The 13,588-nt window shown below is 36.4% G+C and overlaps 1 protein-coding gene across 1 annotated transcript in view; it reads right to left on the reverse strand.

Moving 5' to 3' along the window:
* Window positions 1–7,192: 7,192 nt before the first annotated feature.
* The window catches only part of CEP152 (centrosomal protein 152), a 90,140-nt gene continuing 83,744 nt past the window's right edge, over window positions 7,193–13,588 (reverse strand). Inside the window, exons 24-27 of the mRNA XM_090270573.1 lie at window positions 13,397–13,500; window positions 11,342–11,498; window positions 10,991–11,094; window positions 7,193–8,466 (exon numbers count right to left, since the gene is read on the reverse strand). Of these exons, the coding sequence (XP_090126699.1) occupies window positions 7,496–8,466; window positions 10,991–11,094; window positions 11,342–11,498; window positions 13,397–13,500 (1,336 nt within the window). The 3' untranslated portion in view covers window positions 7,193–7,495. The remainder of the gene's footprint in view (window positions 8,467–10,990; window positions 11,095–11,341; window positions 11,499–13,396; window positions 13,501–13,588) is intronic.

Genomic DNA, 13,588 nt, shown 5'->3' on the forward strand with positions numbered 1-13,588 from the left:
GGATTTACTCCAGGAAAGCAAAGTTGGTACAACATTCACAAACCAACAAATGTGATTCACCACATGAACAAAATGAAGGATAAAAACCACATGACTGTGCCAATAGATGCAGAAAAAGCATCTGATATAATCCAGCACCCTTTTATGATAAAAAAAACTTAGCAAAGTGGGAAAAGAGGGAACATACCTAAACATAATAAAGGCCATATATGGCAAACCCATTGCCAGCATCATACTCAACTGGCAAAAACTACAAGCATTCCCCTTAAGATCAGGAACAAGACAGGGATATCCGCTTTCACCTCTCTTATTCAATACAGTACTGGAAGTCCTAGGCACAGCAATCAGACAAGAAAAAATAAAAGGCATCCAAATTGGAAAAGAGGAGTAAAACTGTCTTAATTGCAGAAGACATAATACTGTACATAGAGAACCCCAAAGATTCCACCAAGAAACTACTAGAACTGATAAATGAATTCAGTAAAGTAGCAGGATACAAAATTAGTATCCAGAAATCAGTTGCATTTTTATATGTCAATAATGAACTAATAGAAAGGGAAATTAGGAAAACAATTCCATTCACAATAGCTTCAAAAAGAAAAAATACCTAGGAATAAACTTAACCAAGGATGTAAAAGACCTGTACTCAGAAAATAAGATATTGAAGAAAGAAACTGAAGAAGATACAAATAAGTGGAAGCAGATACTGTGTTCATGGATAGGAAGAACTGACATCATTGAAATGTCCATAGAGCCCAAAGCAATCTATAGATTCAATGCAATTCCTATTAAGATTCCAATGACGTACTTCACAGAACTAGAACAAATATTTCAAAAATTTATATGGAACCACAAAATACAAAAGGCCTAGCAGAGCAATAGAAAGAAGATCAAAGTTGGAAGAATCATGCTACCTACTATTAAACTATACTACAAGGCCATAATAATCAAAACAGCCTGGTACTGGCATAATAACAGACACACAGATCAATGAAACAGAAAAGGCCCATAAATAAACCCATACCTTTACAGTCAATTAATATTAGACAGAGCAAGCACATATAATGGACTAAAGATAGTTTATCCAATAAATGGTGCTGGGAAAATTGGACAGATATGTGCAGGAAAATGAAACTAGACCACCTTCTTACATCACACACAAGAATAAATTCAAAATGGATCAAAGACTTAAATGTTACACCCGAAACCATAAAAATCCTAGAAGAAAACATAGGCAAAAGAATCTTAGACATTGCTCATAAAAATTTTTTATCGAATATATCTCCCCAGGCAAGAGAAACAAAAGAAAAAATAAACAAATGGGAACTACATCAAACTAAAGTTTTTTGCACAACAAAGGAAATCATCAACAAAATAAAAAGACAACCCACAGAAATACAACCCGATACATATGATAAAGGGTTAATATCCAAAATTTATAAAGTACTTACTAAACACCAAACAAACAAACAACCCAATTTAAAAATGAGCAAAGAGCCTAAATAGACACTTCTCCAAAGAGGACATACAGATGGCCAAGGCATGAAAGGATGGTCAACATCAGTAATCATCAGGAAAATGCAAATTAAAACCACAATGAGTTACCATCTCACAAGAGATAGTCAGAATGGCTGTCATCAATAAATCAACAAATAAGTGCTGGTGAAGATGTGGAGAAAGAAGAACCCTTTTTGTACTGTAGGTGGGAATGCAGACTGGTGAAGCCACTTTGGAAAGAAAGATGGAAATACCTCAAAAAATTAAAAATGGATCTGCCTTTTGACCCAGTGAACCCACTTCTGGGAATATATCCAAAGGAACCCAGAAGACTAATTCTAAAGAACATAAGCACCCCTATGTTCATTGCAGCGTTATTTATACTCACCAAGATATGGAAGCAGCCAAGTGTCCATCAATAGATGAGTGGATAAAACACCTATGGGACATTTACACAATGGAAATCCACTTGGCTGTAAAAAAGAAGAAAATTTTACCCTTTGCAACAGCATGGATGGACCTGGAGAACATGATGCTAAGTGAAATAGCCTCGCAGAGAAAGACAAATACCATGTGATTTCATCCATATGTGGAATCTAATGAACAAACTGAACTAACAAGCAAAACAGACAGATTCAGAGATGGAGAGCAGATGACAGCTAGTAGAGTGGGGGAGGTTAGAGGGTTGACAGACTGAGCAAGAAGGAAAAAGGACTCATGGACATGACAACAGTGTGGTGCTTCTGGGGGAAGGGGGGTATAAGGGGACTAAATGGTAATGAGAAAAAAATACAACAAAGATTAAATTTTTTTAAAAAGAGAGAAATGGCAATCAAGAATTCTAAGCCCATCAAGCACACTCCTTCAAAAATGAATTTAAAACATATTCTAAAATAGCCCTGGCTGGTGTGGCTCAGTGGACTGAGTGCCAGCCTGTGAACCAAAGGGCCATCATTTCAATTCCCAATCAGGGCACACACCTGGGTTGCAGGCCAGGCCCCAGTTGGGGGTGCACAACAGGCAGCAACACATTGATGTTTCCTTCCCTCTCTTTCTCCCCTTCTTACCCTCTCTCTAAAAATAAATTTAAAATCTTTAAAATATATATATTCCAAAATAAAGCCAGAGAAAATTTGTTGCTGAGATATTTGTCTTACACAGAATACTAAAGTTTTTCAGATGAAAGGAAATGACAACAGACTTGGTAACTTAAATCCAAGGGAAAAAATGAAAAAAAAAAAAAAAAAAAAAGAAGAGTAGCAGAAATGGTAAATATGTGGGTAAATATAAAGGAGTGTCTGTATGTGTGTGTATACTCTATTTCTCTTAAATTCTTTAGAAGACATAATTGTATAAAGAATTATAACTATTGTTGATATATAACACAATATATAGATGTAATATATATGACAATAATAGCACAAAGGGAAGAAAACAAAGCTGTATTGTTTAAAGTTGTTATATTCTACCAGAACTTTCAGTCAATATTAATCTGAAGTAGACTATAGTAAATTAAGATGCCTGTTATAATACCTAGGGCAACCACTTATAAAATAACTCAAAAACATGCACATAATGTTTCACAGAATCGTACCCATGAAACCTATATCATTTCATTAACCAATGTCACCCCAATAAATTTAATTTTTAAAAAGCCCAACACTTTATTTAAAAAATAGTAAAAACTCACAAATAATTAAAATGGTACTAATGTTTCTTGGTGATTGTAAGTTTCTGTGTAACACAAAAGAAGGCAGTAAAAGATCAACCAAACAACAAAAAAGAAATAAAATATAGAGAAAGCAAAGAGCAAAATGGGAGGTATCATTCCGTGGATTGAGTGCCAGTCTGCAAACTGTAAAGTCACTAGTTCAGTTCCCAATCAGGGCACATACCTGAGTCATGGGCCAGGTCCCCACTTTGGGTCATGGGAGAGGCAACTGATTGATGTTTCTCTCACACATCAATGTCTCTCCCTCTCTTTCTCCTTCCCTTCCCCTCTCCCTAAAAAATAAATAAAATCTTTAAAAATTATGTAGACTAAAAACTCTAATCCAAAAGCAAAGATTGCTGACTGGATTTTTAATTTTTTAAATCCTTACCAGAGGACATGTTCATTTATTTAAAGAGAGAGAGGAAGGGAGAGAGGGAGAGAAAAAGAGGGGGTGGGGATGGGAGAAAAACAGGCAGAAAGAGGGAGAGAAACATCAATCAGTTGCCCACCTCATATGTACCAGGATCGAGAATGGAACCCACAACATACATATGTGCCCTGAACGATATGTGCTCTCACCGGGATCAAACTGCAACCTTTTGCTGTACAGAGAACACTTTAACCCACTGAGGCAGCCAGTCAGGGCGCTGACTAGATTTTTAAAGAGCAAGATCCAGCAATGTGCTATCCACCAGAGATCTCCTTCATATTAAGACACAAATAGGTTTAAAAAGTAAATAAAAGGAGAGAAAAATATATGTAGTGCAAACAGTAATCATAAGCAAGCAGAAGTGGCTGTATTAATATCAGACAAAATGGATTTTAAGAACTATTGTTAGTGACAAAGAGATTCTATAATGATAAAAGGTCAAACATCAGAATTATATAAAGGAATATACAAATATAAAAGTATATACACACCTAAACATAAGAGCCCCAAAATACATAAGGCAAAAACTGAGACTTGTAAGAAGAAATAAACAATTTAACAAAATAAACAATTTAACAATTGGAGTTGGGAATTATGTCACATTCTTAATAATTAACAGAACAAACAGGCACAAATCAACAAAGGCTATTGCAGACTTGAACAACACTATCAACCAACTTGACCTAATTGGCGCTATTCAATACTCCATCAAACAAGAGCAGAATACTGTATGCATTCTTTTCAGGTGTGGCCATTCTCCAGGATAGAGTATACACCAGGCCATAAAACAAGTCTCAAGACATTTGAAAGAATTTAAATCATTCAAAGTATATTCTCCAGTGACAAAAAATTAAAAATAAACGACAAGGAAATTTGGAAAATCCTTTACACTTGGAAATTAAGTGACGTATTTCCATATAACCCATGGGTCAAAAAAAGAAATCGCAAAGGAAATTAGAAAACATTTTGAATTAAATAAAAACAAAAACACAACATATCAACCTCTGTAAGATATGACTTAAATAGTGCTGAGAGGGAACTTCAGAGGTTTGAATACCTATGTTAGAAAAGAAAGGTTCCACATCAATCTCTAAAGCTTCCACTTTAAGAATAGACAAAGAAGATTGAGTTAAACCTAAAGCAAGTCTTAGAAAGGAAATAAGGATGTGGGTGGGCAGGGGGAATCAATGAAATAAGGAAACAGAAAAATAGAGAAAAAAGTAATCAAAGAAACCAAAAGTTCTTTTAAGAAAAAAAAAAAAAAAGAACAAAATTGATAAATCTCTGACTAGACTGACTAAGAAAAAAGAGGACAGAGAATACCAAAAGCAGGGGTGAAAAAGGACACCTCACTACCAAATCTACTGAAACTAAAGAAGTATAAGCGTTATGTCAACAAATTAGACAATTTAGATGAGCAAACTCCTCAAAAACCACAAAGTATAAAGACTAAAGAAGAAACAGAAAATCTGAATAGCTCTGTAACAAGAAAATAAACTTATTTTTAAAATCTAGCCCAGGCTAAACTGCCTCACCTAGTGCAGCGGTTCTCAACCTGAGGGTCGCAACCCCTTTGGGGGTCGAACAACCCTTTCACAGGGGTCGCCTAAGACCATCGGAAAACACATATATAATTACATATTGTTTTTGTGACTAATCACTATGCTTTAATTATATTCAATTTGTAACAGTGAAAATACATCCTGCATATCAGATATTTGTATAGCAAAATTAGTTACGAAGTAGCAACGAAAATAATTTTATGGTTGGGGGTCACCACAACATGAGGAACTGTATTAAAGGGTCGCAGCATTAGGAAGGTTGAGAACCACTGACCTAGTGATCCTATCCAGTATTTAAAGAAATAATAATACCAATTCTATACAATTTTTTTTTCAGAAAATAGAGGCAGAGGAACATTTTCCAACTCATTCTATGAGACCAGTATTACCTTTTTATCAAAGCAAGACAAAGTTGTCACAATTAAACTAGAAACCAATATCCTTTGTGAGCATACACAGGAAAACCCATAACACAATATTAGCAAATGAAAGCCAGCAACATATAAAAAAAGATTAAACACCACAATTAAGTTAAATTTTATGGGACCATGTCCTCCATGCAGCTCTTGGTTTCCTTTCTGTTCGAACACCCTCGAATGTCAATCACCAGTGCTGGCTGGGCTGTGCAGTCCCTTCATCAGCACAATTATCAATGCACACCTTCCTTGGTAGTTGTGCGCAGGGTTTGAAATAAGGTAACCTAATCCTATTAAGATGAAACATGGATATCAAAACAATACATTGAAATTATAATATCAAGAGATTAAAGACAACATAAAAGAAACAGAAAGCAAGATTTCCCATTTCAACCTTGATGCTGAGGATTTAAATGCCTGACAAAGATTTAAAACAAACAAAAGATGAAAAAGTAGATGAGCAATGAGGTAGACTCTCAGCTCAGTCATCCCCAAGATTTAAAATGATCAGTCACCAACCAAATCCATAAATGCCACTGGTTTAGATTTCCTAGACCCCGAAATTCCAGCCAAACTATTAGACAAGGGGCATTATATTAGACAAGAATTGTTTCCTCAGGAACAGAAGAGAGACCTTGAAGAGATGGTGTGCTCCTTTTTCTAACTGCTTATCAACTCAAGGACTGAAACCCAGTGCTAAGTTTTAGGCTTATCTACATCTGGTCACCAGTTAGGCTGACATAGCTTCCCAAGCTCCAGAAGGCTCAGTTCTGGACTCTTGTTTTTAGAGATGACTAGCAGCAGGATGATGCATCCTGCCACTCCCTCCCAACACCGCCGCCACAACGTCAGCCTGGTTCTGGGCAGAAAATGTACTGAATTGACCCACATATATAGTCCATAACATGGTTGAGGGGGAGTGGTATGAGAGAAGCACTTGTATACACCTAAAACTTTCACATGCATCTCTAGGAATCTGACAAAGAATTCCCCTAGAAACAACAGTATTTAGATGGCCATTCATTTCTGCTTGGTTTAGAATTATAACCTTGAACCTAAAGCATTAATAAGTTAGCCAATTTCTATACTATAAATGAACATAAAAACCTAACAGTTAAAATTTTTTTGCTATATGATAAGGATTATCATTTCCATTTTTAAAAAGTAGTATTTTAGATAAAAGAAAGACTGTAAAACTGTAAAAGAGACAGGGAAAAGTCCCTGGATGTCATAGGATTTAGGAAATAGTGTAAATGTTAAAGTTTATACTAATATTTTAAATCATGAAACCAGGACACAGCTACATATTTTGTGGCAATCCCTACAAAACCTTTTCCACTAATTGAAAGCGAGGATCAATATTTTGAGTAGATACTTTTAGGAAAAGTATGCGTAGAACAAGTATTCAATATACAGTCTTATTAAACATGGTCATGATTAAAAATTAAATCTGGCTGACCAAATATACAAATCATCGGTGTTTACATTTTTCTCTGGATGAATTTCAAACATGATATCAATAGAACACTTCTATATTATGAATTACAAAATGATTCATAACAACTCTATAGGCTAAAATTTTTATATGCAAGTTTTATTTAAATAATTTAACACTGCACAGAGAGCTAATTTATGAGTATAAAAATAGACAGTTTAGCAAGCAAATACAAACATCACACGAAAACATTACAAAGACACTATCAGGCCTTCAGAAGATTAAGGCAACATTAATATCTCAGGTAATTTTATGAGAATACTTTACTCATATGATAGATGTTATTAAAACATCTCAAAATAAAGCCCACAAAGTTTTCAGTATGAAGTCTTCCCTACCAGTTTTCTTGTCAACATATTCTCCTTAAATACTGTGCAACAATTAGTCAAGATTGACGACGGGGCTATCAAAGCCACTATCCTGTTGGCTAGACAGAGGAGCAATTAGTGCGCTAGAAGGCAGCCAATGCACTGAAGATGGGTCTGTACTGCTCAGTGTTTTGAAATCAGCCTTATGATGAGGTGGGTGGCCAAGGGTCTTACAGGTCTTCCCTGGCTGGGAATACATGGTTTCTTCTGACACGTCTGGAATGAGACCACTCTGACATTTCATCGATTGACAATTACTATTTTTCTCTTTGTCTGAAAGACAACCCATTGTTAAAAACTGTTTGAAATGAGCAGACTTGGCTAGCATATCCAGCGTTTCCTGTGGCCCTCCGTGACTGCTGCCGGGGGAAAGGGAGCTGCTGGAATGCCAGCCCATGGTGTCACTGAAGTCCCCTCCATCCTTTACGGGAGCTTCCTCAACACCCAAACCTTCACTTTTCTCAGATGCAGTATTTTCACTTCCCATGAGTGGACTACATTTATATACTTTTAAACCAAGCCTTTCATTAGGACCTCGACAGGTTATGTGTGTGGATTTGGACTCAGAAAGGCGAGGGCCATTTCCAGGTGAGGACTTATTTCCAAAGGTTCCAAGAAAGGGGTATTCGGCCGAATGCGGACATGATCCAGAGCCAGCATCACTGACGAGGTCTTTCTTCTTGTGCAAACCAAAGACTCTTTCACCTTCGCAAGGGACAAACTCAGGAGGAACATCCCTTAGCAAAATGGCTGGCTGGTTGTGATTATTATTCCCGAACTGAAAGTCTGAATGTGACCCTTTGGGACCCATAAGCTTTATGTCCCCATGTTCCATCTCCTCCAACCGCCTTCGTAAGTCACAAGCAGCTCTCCTCTTAGGGACTTGGTCGCACATAATTTTCATACTGCTTGGGTTACTTTCGGTGTGACATGGTATATTCTGCTTCATATCATTCCTTTTTGATTTTTCAATGCCAATTATTTCTGAAGTTAGAGGCAGTAGTACAACATACAAGGGAACACAAAATTAGAGAAACAAAATTAGAGAAAATTAACATTGAAAGAGAAGAAAAAATTACATTTTCTATGTATTCTAAAAAAAGGTATATTTATTTTAATCATTCTCAAAGAAAATACATCAATGCTCAACATTTTAAAATAATCTTTTACATATATCTACTAGATAAAGCTAGGTGATTTTATTACTGAAATCTGATACATTATTATTGCTATCCACCTGATCTATTATTTTTCTGCAACGGATGTTACAGCATTTGAAGAACCAACTGCAACATTTATAATTCTGTTCTGATGTCAAATATGGAGTTTCTGGTGAGGAAAGAACCTCACTGCCCAACACTTATGCCCAAACACAGTACAAACCAATGGGAGTCTCTGAGTCAATCAGCCAAGACATTCAATCTGATGGGAGGCAAAGCAGCCACAGAGCATAGAATCAGAGGCATCATATCTCAGAATAATGTACCTTGATCCCAGTCCATGAAAAGGGTTTGCTTCTACTGAGGACATTTGCACACTATTGCTCCACATCTAGAAAACTTTTCTTGTTATATGCCACTGCTGTCTTCTACCCAAGGTTCACATTACCACTGCGAAACTTACACAAATAATCTTCGTGCTTCTATTTGAAGAACATTTACCAATATCAGACTCATGGATTGCTGAACAAGCTCTGCTTTCCAAAGTCCAAAAATCCCACTTCCCCACGGATATGTTCAAAATCCCCCGGTGTGGAGTTTACCAATGTTTTCATGTATTTTTATCAGCTTTGGCTCTACATATTCTAAAGCTATGTTTTGTTTTTCTTTTTTCATGTAGAGAAAGAAACCATTTATATAGCTTCTTGGGAAGTTGTTTCTTTATCATGAAGTTTGATCCCTTTTAATGCTAACTCTGTAAGTTACCTAATATTGTATTTAATTCTATAATTTATCTAATATCAACAATGCATTCACTTGGTATATCACCCTCCATCCCTTTATTTTTGAATTGTAGATGTTCTTCCTGTTAAAATAACATACATCTGGATTTTTAAAAACTGTTTGAAAGTTGTGGTCTCTTAATAAGTGAGTTTAAGCTATTCATATTTAGTGTAATTGCTGATATTTCAACCAACTGTAATTTTCTACTTACCTATCCTTTCTAGCTCTCTTTTTCCTCTTCCTTGATTCTGTTAGATTGGAAACATTTTCTTCCAAGTTTTTCCCCTACCAGTTTGAAAGTTACATACTCTATTTCTCTATTGGTTAATGGCTAGAGTTATCAGTACTTTACCTCCTTGAAAACAGTAAAAATCTTAGCATATTGTAGTTTCCTCTACAATATCTTCTTACATTTTTCTGAGAATATGATACTTTTCTAATATTCTCAGGTCCTGCTGTTTATTCTAAGAATTCCATTTTGTTTCATTTTGTTTTGAGCGTGGTTTCCTTTTTCATGGTGCTGGCTTTCTAGAGATAGATAATGATTCTTGGTTGAATGCTTATCTTTCAGATGCCCTGAATGGGCTGTTTGTGCTATTTGTTGAAAGGAGTAGGGAGCAGAGTGGGAAGAAACAAGCTGCAGCATAGAAAGACCTAAAAACTGGTACTCCGGGTATGTGGGTTCTCAGTCCGTGCCTTAGTTGGCCAGCCACCTGGAGCACTGCCCTGTTTCCAGGCTTTATTCCGTTGCTCTTACGCAGCCTTATACTGAGGTTGGGAAAGGGAGAGGAGGAGAAATAAAGAGGGGGACCCCACCTGGTTACTGCTGTGCTGGAATACCAGCTGATCACCCTGTCGGTATTCCCTAGGCTTGCTTCTCCAGTAACACACTCCCTCCACACGCAGACCAGTTATTTTTTTTTTAATTATTTATTTATTTATTTATTTTTAGAGAGTGGAAGGGAGGGAGAAAGAGAGGGAGAGAAACATCAATGTTTGGTTGCCTCTCAGGTGCCCCCAAGTGGGGACCCCGCCTGCAACACAGGCATGTGTCCTGACTGGGAATTGAACCAGCGACCTTTAGGTTCACAGGCCAGCACTCAAGTCACTGAGCCATACCAGCCAGGGCGTGAACTAGTTTTGATGCTACTCCTGCTTGCAGCTGTCATCTCTGACAGTTCTGAACTGTGTTCCCATCTTCAATCTTAAGACTGTCTTCTTTCTTTCAAGAGTCTCCATGGCTTCTGGTTTATCACTTCTAACTTTTCTAAGCCCAGTTGTAATTTCGTCTCTTTATCTTTTTATAGTTGTTATTTACAGTCTTTTCTATCATTTCTAGACATGGAAGCAGCAATAGAAAGCTGATGGGTGTGCTCAGTCTGCCTACTTAAACTGGAAAGTTCACTTTTTTGTATATTTCCAGTTTAAGTAAAAAACAAACAACTTTATAAATTACCTCTCACTCTTTACATTTCCTGCTCTTTTTCATTCTAAAAATATTAAATATCTTTTGTTTTGTTTTTTTAAGGGAGAAAAAACCCTTCAAGTGACTCATTTTGACATACCTGACTCTGGAGTTTTGCTCTGGGACCTTTTGGAAATAGGCGTTTCCAGCAATTTTGCCATTGTAGCTAGTTTGCTAGCAGCGTTCATAATTTTTTTCTCAGCTCTGTGGGAATTCCAGAATATTAAATTAATATAGTTGAAAGGAAAAATGAGTTTCATTAGCCCCGGGATTTCTGTCTTCCTGTTAGCTCTTCCAACAGTTAGGGTAGCACAGCCTTTAAGCCTCTCTTAACCCCTAATGGCTGATCACGCAGAAATAGTTAATAGTGAGATTAAGGAAAATGCTTAGGAAATGACAACATGCCATCATGGTACTCTAAGGACACAACGTTTGTTTACATTAAACTTACCCTTCCTGTTTTCCATTATCCTGCAAGATCTGTTGGAGGCAAGTCAAATAATATTTGCGCATCTTGCGGGTGGTTTCTTGACGCTCCCGCAATACCTCTGCTTTTACCATTTCCGCAGCCCGGTCCTTGCTCTCCCGGATGTAACGAAGCATATCACCTGGCGGGGAGGGGGAGGGGGATGCGTGTTTATTGCCAGTTCTTCAAAAAGAGGAGAGGGACGCTTCAGACCCATTTTCTAAGAGATTGATTATAAGTATAATTTAAACACTAGACTTTTCCACAGTCATTAAAATGGAATTTTTCAGATCATTATTTTGGTAGAGTCAAAGGAGAAGGAATCTAAAAGTCCTTTTAGAATGATGCCAGCCACATATGGGAAGGAAATCTAGCATATGCCCTAGGCAATTCTGTCATATTCTGAAGCAACAAGGTAAGAAACAAACCGTAAGTACAGGGTGGGGCAAAAGTAGGTTTACAGTTGTTCGTATGGAAAATACAGTAATTAATAAATAATAATAGAAGAATAAACTCTGTTTCACATACTCACAACTATAAACCTACTTTTTCCCTACCTTGTATGAGACACAGAAAGGTATACATTTTCGTTGTAAATTATGTCCAATTAAAAGAAGAGAAAAAAGAAATACACAGAAAAGGGGGAGCCAGAAAGGAAGAGACAGCAGATAAAGAAAGACAGAAGAAAGCACTATGAGCTGAAGAGACTCATATTCTGTTTACTTGTGGTCTGAAAATCCGTGTTTCATTATTTATTCCATTCTTTCAGCAGCACTTATGAGTACCCAAACAATGTAATCTTCCCACCCATGAGAGAGATGTACAAAATGCTATTGCAGGGAAAGGAATGAGACTTATGTTGCCTTCTGGAATTTGCATTTAAAATAGTTCACAAGTTTTCAAAATCTCTTTTTATCTTTACTCAACATACTTTGATTGGGACTACCATTAGTTAAGGTTGACAATTTTTACCAAGTCCAGGCCTGTTATATTAAGAATTCCAATTCATAAAGGAAACTCCCTCTTAATATCAATAAGTTTTTCCTGAAAATCAGATGTTCTCTGTAAAAATACTAACAGGTAGACTACTTTTCATTATTTGAAGTGGGAAAAATTAAAATGAAGTGCATGTCAACAAAAAATCTTCAACCAACTTTTAAAATGTAAAAGAACACATAGACACATAAAACAAGTTATCATATTAGGATGAAAAAATGCTTAAAATTTCACTTTCCAATTAATATGATTGCCAACAAAAAAAATTGGCTTGTTTGTATAACAGGGGGCCTGTTAGCACAAACAACCACTGAGAAGCAAATCCTCTTAAATGGTACACAATAAGCTTTACAAACATCTACAAGTGATTCTGATGATCTACCAATTACACGTGGAGCTTGAGACCTGTTCCACTTGTTTTGTTTAAAATGAATGCAATTTTAGGAGGTAAATGTACACATCTTCTCTGTAAACTGGTTATAGTTCTGGAACACACACACATTCTATGCAACATTAAAAGCCAGGAGGTGTTCTACTGGGAAAACATAACCAAAGATGCTCTGCAGGGTGTGTTGCACCTCCAGTACTGCAAAGGACTTGATGAGTAAATTTATGTCTATGATTGAATCCATTTTCCAAATAATAAGAAATGAGAACTACTCCTAACTCGGTCTGTTTTCCATGGTCATTAAAAGTACATGGTAGGAAAAAGTAATTGCTAATTTAATGTCACTCATGTGATATTTTCTTTGCTACCAGTTAAGTATAAGATAATGAAATATTTACTTTAATATCAGTGTCCAAAAAATAAAATAATCAACAATATGCAATAAAAATAACTCTAACCTCATGTCACTTCCACAAGATATTAGTGAGGCAAAGTGATCCCATACTGTTTAATTAGGAAAGGTATCAATGATGTCTTATATAAGCTGGTAAGAGTCTAGAACAAAATAGTTAGAAAAATTCCCAAGAATTACTACTGCTAGTAACAAAAAGGGCCCAAACCACCTTAAAATCTTGGGAATCCCTTTAGGGACTTACGCTTGATTTTTTTTACTGCTTTAATGTACTGCCCACGCAGTTCCTCCATGGCCCTCTGATGGCATGGCAGGGAAGTACTTTCAATGGCCCCTTCTGACAATGACCTAAAAACAAAGGATTGCAAAAACACAGACAGTAAGTGAAAAACTTCATTGGGAAAAAATCTATCCCTATATATTCCAATAAAATAAA

The sequence above is a fragment of the Furipterus horrens genome, unplaced genomic scaffold (assembly GCF_987537825.1).
Source record: "Furipterus horrens unplaced genomic scaffold, mFurHor1.1.pri manual_scaffold_3, whole genome shotgun sequence".
NCBI classification, from domain to species: Eukaryota; Metazoa; Chordata; class Mammalia; order Chiroptera; family Furipteridae; genus Furipterus; species Furipterus horrens.